This window comes from Odocoileus virginianus, chromosome 28 (genome assembly GCF_023699985.2).
Source record: "Odocoileus virginianus isolate 20LAN1187 ecotype Illinois chromosome 28, Ovbor_1.2, whole genome shotgun sequence".
Taxonomy (NCBI): domain Eukaryota; kingdom Metazoa; phylum Chordata; class Mammalia; order Artiodactyla; family Cervidae; genus Odocoileus; species Odocoileus virginianus.
Window position 1 is genome coordinate 43,058,260 of NC_069701.1, and position 14,857 is coordinate 43,073,116.

General features: G+C 58.7%; 1 protein-coding gene across 1 annotated transcript; it reads right to left on the reverse strand.

The window, feature by feature from the left end:
- Positions 1-909: 909 nt before the first annotated feature.
- Positions 910-9,892, reverse strand: LOC139031719 (collagen, type I, alpha 1a-like). Its single transcript, XM_070457091.1, has 10 exons — positions 9,813-9,892; positions 9,502-9,724; positions 8,150-8,170; positions 7,988-8,043; positions 7,651-7,810; positions 5,698-5,963; positions 5,533-5,644; positions 3,967-4,242; positions 1,851-2,290; positions 910-1,096 (listed from the first exon to the last, which is right to left on the reverse strand). The coding sequence occupies exons 1-10, from the start codon at positions 9,890-9,892 to the stop codon at positions 910-912; spliced, it is 1,821 nt and encodes a 606-aa protein (XP_070313192.1).
- Positions 9,893-14,857: the final 4,965 nt, after the last annotated feature.

Consider the following 14,857-nt stretch of genomic DNA (forward strand, 5'->3'; position numbering starts at 1 on the left):
TTATCTTCCTCCATCCATCCACCTGTCCATCCATGTATCCATCACTCCATGTATCACCCATCTACCATCTTTCCATCCATCTATCATCTTTCCATCCATCTATCATCTATTTGTGCCCTCTCTCCCTCCCTCTTATATTCATGGATCTATCTATGCCTTTATTATCTGTTATCCATCTATTGATCCATTACATCTCACCCTTTTTACTGGACAAATGGACATGAGTTAAAACACACCTTATTTCTCATTAGATTATGACCTTTGAGCACAGAGTCCACATGTCTCTAGAAGCGCTAAGAGGCATAGTACGGAGCAGGCTCCCAGGAAACCTTCGTTGGATGAATGAACACATTCAAAAACAACTGGACTCTTGTATTAAACCCGTCGCTCTGAAAAGATCCGTTGCTCACCCTCCCGGAGGACTGGCGAGTTTGGGCTTTAAGTCAGCTGTGGCGCCGTGTTTGCATTGCAAGCGGGTGGGCCCGGTCCACTGCATGGGTTCTTCTCGTGTGTGACAGAGGCCTGGCGGACAGACAGTGCTGGATAAGCGAGGGGAGGATGGGAGGACGGGAGGACGGGAGGACGGGGTGTGTGTGGAGGGGCTGTTAGGGGGCAGGGTGGGCTCAGGGAACAGACCCCAGGTCAGGCACTCCGCAGCCAGCCTCCAGGACCAGAGATGGGCAGGTGCGGGCTGGGCGGGGGCTCCCTCGGGGGTGAGGGGCGTGAGCATTCCAGAGGGGCCCTTCCCACCAGCCCCGGAGAGTCAAGGGACTGGGGGCTCTGGGCCTTGGGGTGTTTGGGACTGGAGTCACCCCCAGCTCGCCAGCTGGCCCAGGAGGGAGTGGTTGGAGGAGTGGAGAGTCTGCCCAGCTGGGGGAGCAGCTGGTGCAGGAACGGCCCAGCGGCCGGTCAGACCCTGGTCTGGAGGTGCTGCCCGATGGCCCACTTGGCCCAGGCGGTGGCCTCCGCGGTGGGAGCTCCGGCGGCTGCCCAGGGGTCCCGGGGGGACAGTCGCCGCACTGGAGATGGTGACAGGTCTAAGGATACCTGGCGGGCCAGGGCTCTGCCCAGAGGCTCCAGTCTTCGGTGGCTTGGGCTGAGGAGGGACGGGGCCCCGACATTGGTGATCCAGGGTGTGGGGTGCAGAACCCCCGGCCGCCCCCCATGGCTCCTTGGCCCACCCTCGACAAGCCCTGTGGCCCCCACTGGCACGGGCGTTGGGCGGGCAGGGGGCAGGGAGCGTGGTCAGCGAGCCCTCATGGGATGGGGCTGCCTGCAGGAAGGACCAGGCTTCTGGCTATGCAGGGCCTGGGCTCTGCCGCCTCCCGCCCTCCCACCGTCCCACCCAGGCTCCCGTGGGCCTGTGGATGAGGTGCGAAGACCTGAGCTCCCCAGAGTCTCCACTCGCTCCCAGGCAGGTGCCCCGGGGCTGGGCCGCGTCTGATGCTTCTGCTCAGAGAGGTATCCACAGCAGGTGCCCGGCGGCTGCGGCAGTCACCGCTGGTGACAACGGTCCCCCAGGCCGCCCGGCTGTGGCGGTCAGGCTTCCCTGGGCAGGTGGGCCCGAGCAGACAGGCTGGGCTGAGGGGCTCAGGTCTTGCCTTCAGCTGTGGCCAGGGTCCTGGGCTGGGTGTGCCTTTGCGGACAGCTCTGGGTCAGCCCTGGACAACCAGGAGGGAGTGCTGTAGACGTGGGTGACCTGGGGGCTGGCAGGGGCCTGGCAGCGAATGCAGGGGGGTGCTGGCCCCCCGGGATGCGATGCTGGGTTTGCAAGAGGCTCAGGACCTCGGTGGCTTACCCCTCTGTCCTAGGAATGGACGGCCTGGGCTGAGAGCGGCCATTTGACAGACCTGGCCCCCAGGTCCGTGAAGTGGGGGTCGCCCTCCTCCCAGGGCCGTTGTAAGGAGAGGCACACCTTCTCTCCAGGACCTGCCCTGGTGGGGGCCCCGCGTTGCTCCCAGATGGGCACGGACCTGAGCCCACCCCGGCCCTGAGAGCCCCAGGAGGGGCCACCTGCCGCCCTCCGGCCCCCAGGGAAACACCCTGGGCTCGAGGCTACCTCGGGGGATGGATGGCTGTCTCCCAGGGTGCGCACCCCGTGGGAGTAGATGGGGTCCCTGCATCCCCCAAACTGGGCTCTGCCCTGGGAGGGAGGGGAGCTGAGGGGGTTGGGTGGGCTGCGGGACGCGGGGACGGGTTGGGTGGGGGCCCGGCGGTGGCCTGGCCCTGTCGGTTGCCCGCTGGGCGCCGTCGCCTGCTGTGGGAGCCGGGCCCTGGCCTGCGTGGGTGCCTGGTGAGCGGGGGGCCTGGGCACAGCCCCTCCCCCACTGCGCCTCCCCTCCCCCACAGGCTGGGCCCTCAGACTTCCCGCCCGCGTGAGTGAAGGGCCAGTGTGCGTCTGTGTGTGTGTGCATGGGCACACGCGTGAGTGTGCACGTGGGTGTGTGTTGGCTGGAGGCCCCGTGTCCTCAGGCCTGGCCCCGGTTATCATTATGGCGACAGTGGAGATGCAGAGCTGAGGTGGGACTGGGCAGGGATCTGGGGGAGCCCCCACCTGTGGGGTGTTGGGGGGCTCTCGGACCCCCTGAGCCCTGCCTGCTCCTGGAAACTGGGGTGACCCTGTTCTGCCTGACCCCACGCCTCCCCTCAACAGGTTCTCCTCCCCCTCCCTGGCACCTGTTGACCTCTGACCCCTCCCATCCCTCTCCCAGCACCCAGGAAGCCAACGCCTCCTCCCCGTTGCTCTGGGCCACTCTGAGTCCAGAAACGGGGCCAGGTCTCCCCCGCGTGGCCACCTGACCACACTGCAGGGCAGTCCCGGATCTTGTCTGCAGCCCTGGTCACTCCTTCCCTAATTGCATGTATACGTGTGTACCTGTTTGTATGCATACATACGTGTGCCTAATTGTACACATACATGTGTGTGCCTGTTTGTATGTATACACCTGTGTACCTAGTTGTATGTATACATGTGTACCTGTTTGCATGCATACATATGTGTGCCTGATTGCATGCATACATGCGTGTACACATGTGTGCCTGATTGCATGTATACACATGTGTACTTGATTGTATGTACACACCTGTGTACCTAGTTGTATGTATACATGTGTGTATGACAGAGACAGGGAGATTGTCGAACTGGCCCCAAGCGAGCTGGGCTGCAGCAGCAGGACGCAGACGGCCCGCCCTAAGCTGGACCGGCTCAGCCCCCAGACCAGCACCCAGCCTGGCCCAGGCCCGCCCCATGTGGGCCAGGTGGGCACACGCCCGTGCGGCCTTATCACCTGGAGGTGAGGATGGACGCCACTCACCCCCACCACCCCCACCCTGACGCATCTTCCCTCAGGTGCCAGAGGAAGCCTCGACCGGGGGGTCCGAAGGCTGGGTTCCGCCCCGCTCCCTGCCCTGGGGACCCCCGTTTTCTCACCTGTCAAGTGAGGGCGATGCCAACAGAGCCCCCAGGGGGTGGTGGTACCCTCACACTCCTAGGACTGGCGGGGTGGGGAAGGGAGGGGAGGCCTGCCTTGCTCAGGTCAGGTCAGGATCGGCCAGCTTGGCTGGCAGGGCTGTGGGGGGGTCCCTGGGCAAGAGCTGGGTAGCAGGTCTCCCTAGTGCCGTTCACAACAGGTCAGAGGCCTGAGGGTGGTCTCCTGCTCCTTCCTGCGTGCCTGGCGCTGGTTCTGACCTGTGCTTCTGACGCCATCCTGAAAAGCAGCGCCTGCAGACCCCCAGTGTAGGGGGGGTGGGGAGGCTGGAAAGACTGCAAACCCTCCTCCAGCCCTGGGATCTGAGATCTGGGGACCCAGGCTCCACCACGGTTCAGCCCAATGCCCGTGGCCTTGCGCCCCGGAGGAGCCCAGACATGTCCCCGTAGACCGCTGAGCAGGGCTCTCCTGACACCCAGGCGCCTGCCAGACCCTCCCGCGGGCAGGGCGGCCCATCTTCTGCCCAGACACCCCCTACCAGGGGCGGCCTCGGCGGCGCCAAGAGGGAGGCCACGCCGCTGATGGCCACGAGGGGGCGGCAGCGCACAGGGATCGCCGGGAGGGCGGGGCCACGAGGGCGGGGCCACGAGGGCGGGGCCACGAGGGCGGGGCCACGAGGGCGGGGGCTGAGCGCCGGGCCGAGGCGGCTCCGGCGCCGAGCCTGGGCCCCAGGGCGCCGACCGCCAGGTGGGCGGCGAGGCCCGCGTGTGAGCTGCTGGGGTCCACGGGGCAGGCCCCGGGAGGACCGGGGGCCCTGGGGGAGCCCGAGGAGCCCGGCCCAAGGCTCTCACCCAGCGCGCGCACGCACGCGCCCCCGTCTTCCCGGAACCGCCCACCAGCTCAACCTCACGGACCCCAGCGTGCACGCAGAGTCCCCCCAAGGACCAACCACACACAGCCCACGCGGACACACCCACTGCACACGCCCCTTACAGACACACCCACTGCACACGCCCCTCATATACCCACAGACACCCCACACACAGCCCACACGGACCCACCCACTGCACATGCCTCTCATATACCCACATCCCCCAACACAGACACACCCACTGCACATGCCCCTCACACCCCCACAGACACCCCACACACAGCCCACACACACACACCCACTGCACACACTCCTTACAGACACACCCACTGCACACGCCCCTCATATACCCACAGACACCCCCACACACAGCCCACACGGACACACCCACTGCACACACTCCTTACAGACACACCCACTGCACACGCCCCTCATATACCCACAGACACCCCACACACAGCCCACACAGACACACCCACTGCACATGCCCCTCATATACCCACAGACACCCCACACACAGCCCACATGGACACACCCACTGCACACACTCCTTACAGACACACCCACTGCACACGCCCCTCATATACCCACAGACACCCCACACACAGCCCACACAGACACACCCACTGCACACGCCCCTCATATACCCACAGACACCCCACACACAGCCCACATGGACACACCCACTGCACACACTCCTTACAGACACACCCACTGCACACGCCCCTCATATACCACAGACACCCCACACACAGCCCACACACACACACCCACTGCACATGCCCCTCATATACCCACAGACACCCCACACACAGCCCACATGGACACACCCACTGCACACACTCCTTACAGACACACCCACTGCACACGCCCCTCATATACCACAGACACCCCACACACAGCCCACACAGACACACCCACTGCACATGCCCCTCATATACCCACAGACACCCCACACACAGCCCACATGGACACACCCACTGCACACACTCCTTACAGACACACCTGCACACCCTCATATACACAGACCCACACACAGCCACACACTCACCACTGCACATGCCCCATTACCACAGACACCCCCACAGCCCACATGACACACCCATGCACACCCTTACGACACACCACTGCACACGCCCCTCATATACCCACAGGCACCCCACACACAGCCCACACGGACACACCCACATCCCCCCACACCCCTCACACCCCCCCACACACACACCCCCACACCCACGCAGTTCCGGAGTATGGCAGGGCCAGGACCCCAGAGGCCGTTTGCCCAGGGGCAGGCTCGCAGGGCTGCGGTGCAGGGGTCGCGGCCTCGGGCGGGGCAGCCCCTCGCCTTGGACGGCCCCAGGAGGGGGCAGCGTTGGGGAGCAGGGCCTCCTAGCTGACCTCTTGTCCTCCCTGGGACTCAGGGGATCAGAGCCTCGCTGTGGCCCGGGGCTGGCGACAGCCAGCGGGCGTGGGCTCGGTCCCCGCCCCGAGCCGCCGGCCCCGGCCTTTGCCTTCTGTTCCCGCTCCTCGCCGTGCCCGCCTGGGCCTCTCCTGCTCCCGCCACCCCAGCCCCCGCCCCCGGCCCCCGCTGCACCCCGTCCGCTGCTCCCCCCGCCCTTCCTCCAGTCCCCCCGCTGCGGTTCCTGGTGGAGGAGCTGCGTCACCTGCCAGGGTGACACAAACCAGGGCCAGCGGGTGGAGGGCGGGAGTGGAGCGGCTCTGAGGTGCCCGCAGGCAAGGCCGGGACGTGGATCAGGAGGGCGCGCCACGTGGCCCGTGCCTGCGGCAGCGGGACAGCTGTGTGGGGGGCGGGGGGGGTCACTAGGCGCTGTGAGCCAACTCAGAGCGCTACCATCACCCGCCAACGCCCCGCAGCAGCCCTCAGGGCCCCTGAAATGGGGCCGCCACGGCCCTTTCCTGAATGGCGTCAGAGCTGGCCATCCACGCCTGGGAGGGGCCCACGGGCCTGGGGCTGGGCCTGCCCCCACCTCTCCCGGGCCTGCAGCCAGACCACCACCCTCAGTGGGCAGGGGCTGTGGCTGACCCCGGGGAGTGAAGAGGAAGTGGGGAGGGGAGCCCCTGCCCGCCACCAGCCCCCATGAGTCCCACTTGCCCGGGGGGCTTGGCAAGATGCCCCTCCCCTCGTCAGGAAGGGGTGCATTTGCAGGTGCCTGACCTTCCTTGCTCCTGCGGGCCGTGCCCAGTTGAGCGGGAACTGGGGACAGGCCTCCTGGGCAGGGACCCTCACCCCACAGGGGCCTTCACCAGGCACAGGCTGGGCGGTTCCTTGCAGGAACACCCCTGCCCAGGGCTCCAAGGCTCCAGTCATAGCCACCTCCTCCCTGCAGTGGAAACAGCCACCTTGGTTGTGGAATATGGGCGCTGGGATGGTGGGAGCCCTGGCCTCTGGGTGGGGGGCCGTAGAAAGTGGAGTAGAATTCCACCTGGAGGGGATGGCCCGTGGGGTACAGGCAGCATTCTCTCTGAGAGAGCAGACTGCCCTCAGCCAGGGCCCTCCATGCCGGGGATTTATTATCAGTTCCCTGGGGTCACAGTCAACACCAGCGTCCACTGAGCACCGCGCCTGGGCCCTAGGACAGCCCATCGCCTCCTGCCTTAAAGAATAAGGATAAGAAGCGGGAAGAGCTGAGGCCCAGCTGCCCCCTCCCCCAGGGGGATATAGCACCACCCTGAACAGGGGTGCCTCTCTACCCCCTGTACATGGGGCGTCCCACAGAGCACCCCGGGCTACCTGGGCCCCTGTGGGCTGGTACACATTTTGTCTGTCTGTGTTAGAAGTATCTATTATTTTCTCCTTCATGCGTTTCTGTACCTTTTCAGTTTTTCTAATGGCCACAGATTATGTTTGTCATCAGGAAACATTAAAAGAGGCATACGTGTGAGAAAGAGGGGATGGAGGAAATCTGGTCCCTCTCTCTGCCCCTGCAGAGGGGCTCGGGGCCCAGCTCTGAGGACCCTGGGGAGCTCGGTGCAGACCCGGGCAGGGTCATCTTCTCCCCAGCCAGCCCCTGTGCTCACGGCTCCAGCACACCCAGGCGGCCCAGGCAAGATGCTCTGGGCTTTCTCAGAACCCAAGAGGCACTGCCAGCCTGGGGCGGGGGGCTGGATTTCCATGTTCCTGCGATGATTCCCCAGAGCATGTGTGAGGACTCAGCAGGCTGGGCTCCACGTGGCCCTGGCGCTGATCCTGGACTGATAAAGGGGAAGATAGCCGCCTGCCCTGACCGTTAATGTGCAGCTGTTTCCTTAGATACCGGGTGAATGTGCGTCACGAGATGGGCGATTTCCAAGCCTCCTTAAGCAGCGGTTCGGGTGAAATCAGCCCCTCACCTTCCGGGCAGCCGGGGGCCGTGCTCCCCAGTGTCCCCTGGGTGGTTTGTGGGCATGCTGGGCCAGTTCGATCGTGCAGGCGGGTGGCGGCAGGTGCGATGCCCTGTGAGTCCTGCTCTCAGATGACGCTGAAGACTCTCGGGAGGAGAAGATGCTCGAGCTGGCGCGGGGCGCAGATGGGCAGGACAGCTACGTGGGGGCTCAGGCCAGGCCGCTATTTGTTCTAATTTTGTTCACTTTGCTGTGTAACAGGAGACAGCACGTCAGTATTTAAAAAATCAATAAATGGTCCCGACACTTTTAATGGAAAACACAATAAATAGAAGCTGATCCTGACGGGTTGGAGCGACAGCGCTCTGCGCCCTGCCCGCCCAGCTCCGGGCTGTGTCCGCCCTGGCGGGGAGTTGAAGCCTTAATCAAATCAGAGCTGGTGCCTGGAGGCTGGCAGCCCGCATCCCTGAACCCAGGGAAGGGCCCATCCTTCCCTCCCTGCCCCTACCTGTGACCCTGACAGTGTCCCCTGCAAGGAGAGGAGGGCAGGGAGGGGCTCCGTCACCTGGCCCCTGGGGAGTCAGTCTGGGGCTCTGTTACAGGGAACCCCCTGCCCTGGGAGGCCATTCTACTGTCAGAGGAGCCAGTCTAGGGGGCCCTACACTCCGGGCGGGCCTTGTGCAGCCAGACGGGGCCTTTCTCCAGCAGAGGGGGTCCAGGCTGCCAGGGTCCTGCCTCCCTGACCCCTCACTGGACCCCCGGGGAGGGAGAAGGGTCCCCTGACCACGGTGACCTGGCCCCACGGTGAGGGCGGGAGGGGCCCCACAGCTGCCCGGCTCCTGGGACTGTGGCTGAGAGAAGGGCAGCTCAGCCCTCCCGCTGACCTCGGCCATTGCCCTGGGCTTGCTGACCGGATGTGAACCTCCAAATGGGCCAAAGAAAGTGAGCATGAAGGTAAGCCCTCTTTCCCCTCCGTATGTTGGAGTAGGGCACCCAGGCACCTCACAGAATCCAGAGCAGGGTTCTGGTGGACAGGCCCCTCCCCCGGGACTACACCTGGTGGGTCGTCCCCCGCAGACCTTGCGGAAGGACCCTCGGGCGCCTGTGTGCGCACACATGCGCACATGCCTCGGTGTTAATCTCCTTAGGAGCTTATCACAAAGAGCAGGCCCTCCGAAGCCGGCCCCAGGCGTCCCCCCAGCACTGATCTGTGGGCCGATTGTCAGGCCAGCCCACAGCCTTCCTTCCTCTGCAGCTCCGAGGCCACCCTGGGTCAGCAGCGCCTCCAGGGACATGAGTGACTGGAGGCTCTTCTTTCCTCTCTGGAGCTGGTGACTTTTCCCGGAGGACTGAGCCAGGTGGAGGCGCTGCGTCACTGATGATTTGGAGAAATGTTGTCAGAGTGGTCCCAGTCTGCGCAGCGCCCACCTCCCCCTGCCCGGAAGCCCAGGGAGGGACGGCTGAGAAGGCCTTTTTGCAGGGTAGCTTAGAAAACAAGCACTCCTGGTGCAACTGAAGCAGGTCAGTGCACATGTCCGTTCTTATTGATGTTCAAAACCGTCTGGACATTTTGTTTCTGGGGTCCGGGGAGGCCCTCCTCTGGGCTCTGAGAATGGTGGGAGGATGCAGGCAGAGGAGAGGGGACGCTCTGAAAAGGCATGGCTGGATGAGCCTGGGGGGTCGGGGTTGCCATGGCAATGAGATCACGCTGCCATGGACGCACTGGGAGCCACAGGAGGTGCTTGAGTGAGAGAGTGACCGGATGTGTTTTGGTGAAACCACCAAAACCCGAGTCAAAAGACGGAGGTGGCTGGGAGGAGCTGAGAGGCCTTCAGACACATTGCAAGGGTGCTGACTCACCAAGGGGGTCTCGTGGATCTGGACCTTGTCCTGCACAGACTGTGGCTTTCGCTTGTAACCCCGGAAGCCTATGGGCATGTGGAGAAGACCAACCACCAGGCCGAGCTGAACCCCAGGAGGGGGCCGGGCCGACTGGTGGGGAGGCAGGAGCCCTGAGCACAGGGACCTCGTCTGGGCCAGAGGGGCCGCGCTGGGGGGCGCAGTTCTGTTCTCGTAAGGTCCCCTTCCAGGCACAGGAAAGAGTGTGCCCAGGTGTGAGCGCACAGACCCCCACGGCCTGGAGGACCGGGACGGGCGTGGGGGCTCCGGACCTCCAGAGACCAGGGGGCCAGGTGCCCACGGAGCTGACACTGCACGGAAAAGAGATCCTCCCAGGGGGGTCAGTCGGCATCGCTTACCCCCCACCAGCGCCCCGAAATGAGGTCCTGTACCCCCCAGGCCACCTTGCCACTCTCTCCGCGCCCACCCCCAGCCCCGCCCCGGCTCCGTCCCTAATCCCCTGTTTCCCAGGGTGGCTGGCAGGTGGATCCAGTTTCTGCGGCCTGTTCTGGATGGACTCTGATGTCCTCAGGGAAGCAGAAATTACTCGACCTGAATTCAGGCCCCTCGCATGAGCCCCCAGACAGTCTGAGGGCTTCTCACATTACCCTGGGGCAGGGGGTGGTTGGCTGCCTCCCTCCCCCTCCAGAAAGTGGGACCCTGCCCCTCCCTCCTCAGGGTGCCTGGTGTATCTCAACACTTGTCACTCTGCCTCTTGTGACCGTCTGATGACGAAGACTTCAGCGTCCTCCCAGGGGGTCACGGCCCCATGCCCCCTGCCCCAACCCCAGACCAGCGGCGCCGCCTGCGCTTTGTAAAAGAAAAGCAGCCGAGCCTTGAGTTCTCGTCCGTCCAAATGCAAGACGGTTCGAGTCTGTGAAACTGGGGGCCTCCCGTGTGGCTGCCCTAGGGGCTATGGCTCCCTCTCCAGGGGTCTCTACTTGGGCTGGGGTTCCCAGGTGAGACCCGGGCCGCAAAGACCATGAAGGGAAAGGTTGACTCTCTTGACCTCAACAAGGTCACATCAAAGCCAAACCCTCCTGGTGAAAAGAGGGTCCATTAACCAAGTAGTAAGCAGACAGGTCCCATCACTCCATGGCAAATAGATGGGGAAACAACGGAAACAGTGACAGATTTTATTTTCTTGGGCTCCAATATCACTGCAGATGGTGAATGAAGCCATGAAATTAAAAGATGCTTCCTTCTTGGAGGAAAAGCTGTGACCAAACTAGACAGAATAATAAAAATCAGAGACATTACTTTGCCGACAAAGGTCCGTCAAGTTAAAGCTATGGGTTTCCCAGTAGTCACGTATGGATGTTCAGTTCTGTTCAGTTCAGTTCAGTCACTCAGTCGTGTCCAACTCTTTATGACCCTATGGACTGCAGCACACTAGGCTTTACCATCTCCCGGAGTCCACCCAAACTCATGTCCGTCGAGTCGGTGATGCCATCCAACCATCTCATCCTCTGTCGACCCCTTCTCCTCCTGCCCTCAATACTTCCCAGCATCAGGATCCTTTCCAATGAGTCAGCTCTTCGCATCAGGTGGCCAAAATATTGGAGTTTCAGCTTCAGTATCAGTCCTTCCAATGAACATCCAGGACTGATTTCCTTTAGGATGGACTGGTTGGATCTCCTTGCAGTCCAAGGGACTCTCAAGAGTCTTCTCTAACACCACAGTTCAAAAGCATCAATTCTTTGGTGCTCAGCTTTCTTTATGGTCCAACTCTCACATACATACATCATTACTGGAAAAACCATAGCTTTGACTAGACAGACCTTTGCTGGCAAAGTAATGTCTCTGCTTCTTAATATGCTGTCTTGGTTGGTCATAGCCTTTCTTCCACGGAGTAAGCGTCTTTTAATTTCATGGCTGCAGTCACCATCTGCAGTGATTTGAGAGCCCCCAAAAATAAAGTCTCTCACTGTTTCCTTCATTTCCCCATCTATTTGCCATGAAGTGATGGGACCAGATGCTATGATCTTAGTTTTCTGAATGTTGAGCTTTAAGCCAACTGTTTCACTCTCCTCTTTCACTTTCAAGACACTCTTCAGTTCTTCGTTTTCTGCCACAAGTGTGGTATCATCTGCATATCTGAGGTTATTGATATTTCTCCAGGCAATCTTGATTCCAGCTTGTGCTTCATCCAGTAGAGCATTTCTCATGTAAGTTAAATAAGCAGGGTGACAATATACAGTCTTGATGTACTCCTTTCCTGATTTGGAGCCAGTCTATAGTTCCATGTCCAGCTCTAACTGTTGCTTCTTGATCTGCATACAGATTTCTGAGGAGGCAGGTCAGGTGGTCTGGTATTCTCATGTCTTAAAGAATTTTCTACAGTTTGTTGTGACCCACACAGTCAAAGGCTTTAGCATAGTCAATAAAACAGAAATAGATGTTTCTCTGAAACTCTCTTGGTTTTTCAATGATCCAATGGATGTTGGCAATTTTATCTCTGGTTTGACCTCTGTGGATGTTAGTGTTTGACTATAAAGAGAGCTGAGCACTGAAGAATTGATACTTTTGAACTGTGGTGTTGGAGAAGACTCTTGAGAGTTCCTTGGGTTGTAAGGAGATCAAACCAGTCGGTCCTAAAGGAGATTAGTCCTGAATATTCATTGGAAGGACTGATGCTGAAGCTGAAACTCCAGTACTTTGGCCACCTAATGCGAAGAACTGACTCCTTGGAAATGACTCTGATGCTGGGAAAGACTGAAGGTGGGAGGAGAAGGGGACGACAGAGGATGAGATGGTTGGATGGCACTGCTGCCTCGATGGACATGAGGTTGAGCAAGCTCCAGGAGTTGGTGATGGACAAGGAAGCCTAGAGAGCTGCAGTCCAGTCCATGTGATCGAAGAGTTGGACACGACTGAGCGACTGCACTGAACTGAAGCAGACAGGGCTGGGAAGACTTCTTGCAAAAAATGACTCATGTCCAGAGCGTAGAAATCCTCTTTCATCTCACTGTGAACAGCGCAGGGACCAAGGGGAGCCTGGCGGGGGGAGCTGGAGAGGGGACCCCACTCGCGGAAGGACGATGTGCCCAGACTCCCAGGAGGGACAGGGCCCTGGCCCCCAGGGTGGCACAGCAGGGCGGGTCCATCTCACACCGAGAAGATGGGCGAGGATGGTGGGGTCATTTGCGGCAGCCGACCTGGATGACTCCAGGAGTTCCTAATAAAGCCCTAAACCCCTAAACGCAGGCACCTCAGGCCCAGGCATCACTTCTCTCGAGAGGCTCACCCTCCGAATTCAGGGAGCGGGAGGGTCGGGCCAAGAAGGAGGCTTTTGTTTCTGTGTGTGTGTGTCTTGCACTGGTGCCACTGCAATGTGGGCCGATCCCTGGGTCCAGGAGACCCCCTGAGGGGAAGAAGCAAACCCATCCAGTATTCTTGCCTAGAAAATTCCATGGATAGAGGAGCCTGGTGGGCCACAATTCATGGGGTTACAAAGAGTCAGACACCACTGAAGTGACTTCACGCACACACACGTGTCTATGTGCTTATGAGCACATGTGAATGTGGGCACGTGTTCCTATCTGTTTGAAGGAGAGTCTGTTGTCTGCATAGGTCAAATTGAAAACAATGACACAGTTCAGCTCAGTCGCTCTGTCATGTCCAACTCTTTCCGACCTCATGGGCTGCAGCATGCCAGGCCTCCCTGTCCATCACTAACTCCCAGAGCTTGCTCAAACTCATGCCCATCGAGTCAGCGATGCCATCCAGCCATCTCATCCTCTGTCGTCCCCTTCTCCTCCTGTCCCCAATCCCTCCCAGTATCAGGGTCTTTTCCAGTGAGTCAACTCTTCGTATGAGGTGGCCAAAGTACTGGAGTTTCAGCTTCAGTATCAGTCCTTCCAATGAATATTCAGGACTGATTTCCTTTAGGATGGACTGGTTGGATCTCCTTGCAGTCCAAGGGACTCTCAAGAGTCTTCTCCAACACCACAATTCAAAATCATCAGTTCTTCAGTGCTCAGCTTTCTTCATAGTCTAACTCTCATATCCATACATGACCACTGGAAGAACCATAGCTTTGACTAGACAGACCTTTGTTGGCAAAGTAATGTTTCTGCTTTTTAATATGCTGTCTAGGTTGGTCATAGCTTTTCTTCCAAGGAGCAAGCATCTTTTAATTTCGTGGCTGCAGTCACCATCTGCAGTAATTTTGGAGCCCAGAAAAATAAAGTCAGCCACTGTTTCCACTGTTTCTCCATCTATTTGCCAAGAAGTGATGGGACTGGATGCCATGATCTTAGTTTTCTGAATGTTGTTGAGTTTTAAGCCAACTTTTTCACTCTCCTCTTTCACTTTCATCAAGAGGATCTTTAGTTCTTTTTCACTTTCTGCCATAAGAGTGGTGTCATCTGTATATCTGAGATTATTGTTATTTCTCCTGGCAATCTTGATTCCAGCTTGTGCTTCAACCAGCCCAGCATTTCTCATGATGTACTCTACATAAAAGTTAAATAAGCAGGGTGACAATATACAACCTTGACGTACTCCTTTTCCTATTTGGAACCAGTCTGTTGTTTCATGTCCACTTCTGACTGTTGCTTCTTCACCTGCATACGGATTTCTGAGGAGGCAGGTATGGTGGTCTGGTATTCCCATTTCTTGAAGAATTTTCTACAGTTTGTTGTGATCCACACAGTGAAAGTCTTTGGCATAGTCAATAAAACAGAAGGTGTTTTTCTGGAACTCTTTTACTTTTTTGATGATCTATTGGATGTTGGCAATTTGATCTCTGGTTTCTCTGCGTTTTCTAAATCCAGCTTGAACATCTGGAAGTTCACAGTTCATGTACTGTTGAAGCCTGGCTTGGAGAATTTTGAGCATTACTTTTCTAGTGTGTGAGATGAGTGCAATTGTGTGGTAGTTTGAGCATTCTTTGGCATTGCCTTTCTTTGGAATTGGAATGAAAACTGACCTTTTCCAGTCCTGTGACCACTGCTGAGTTTTCCAGATTTGCTGGCATATCGAGTGTAGCACTTTCATAGCATCATCTTTTAGGATTTGAAAGAGCTTGACTGGAATTCCATCACCTCCACTAGCTTTGTTCATAGTGATGCTTCCTAAGGCCCACTTGACTTCACATTCCAGAATGTCTGGCTTTAGGTGAGTGATCACGCCATCGTGATTATCTGGGTCGTGAAGATCTTTTTTGTACAGTTCTTCTGTGTATTCTTGCCACCTCTTCTTAATATCTTCTGCTTCTGTTAGGTCTGTACCATTTCTGTCCTTTATTGTGCCCATCTTTGCATGAAATGTTCCCTTGGTATTTCTAATTTTCTTGACGAGATCTCTAGTCTTT

Coding starts and splice junctions, on each gene's coding strand:
- LOC139031719 (XM_070457091.1), bottom strand. CDS start 9,892: ATGCCGACTGACCCCCCTGGGAGGATCTCTTTTCCGTGCAGTGTCAGC. Junction 8,171..9,501: donor AGATCCACGAGACCCCCTTG/GTGAGTCAGCAC, acceptor CTCTCCTTGCAG/GGGACACTGTCAGGGTCACA. Junction 8,044..8,149: donor GGACACTGTCAGGGTCACAG/GTAGGGGCAGGG, acceptor ACTCCCCGCCAG/GGCGGACACAGCCCGGAGCT.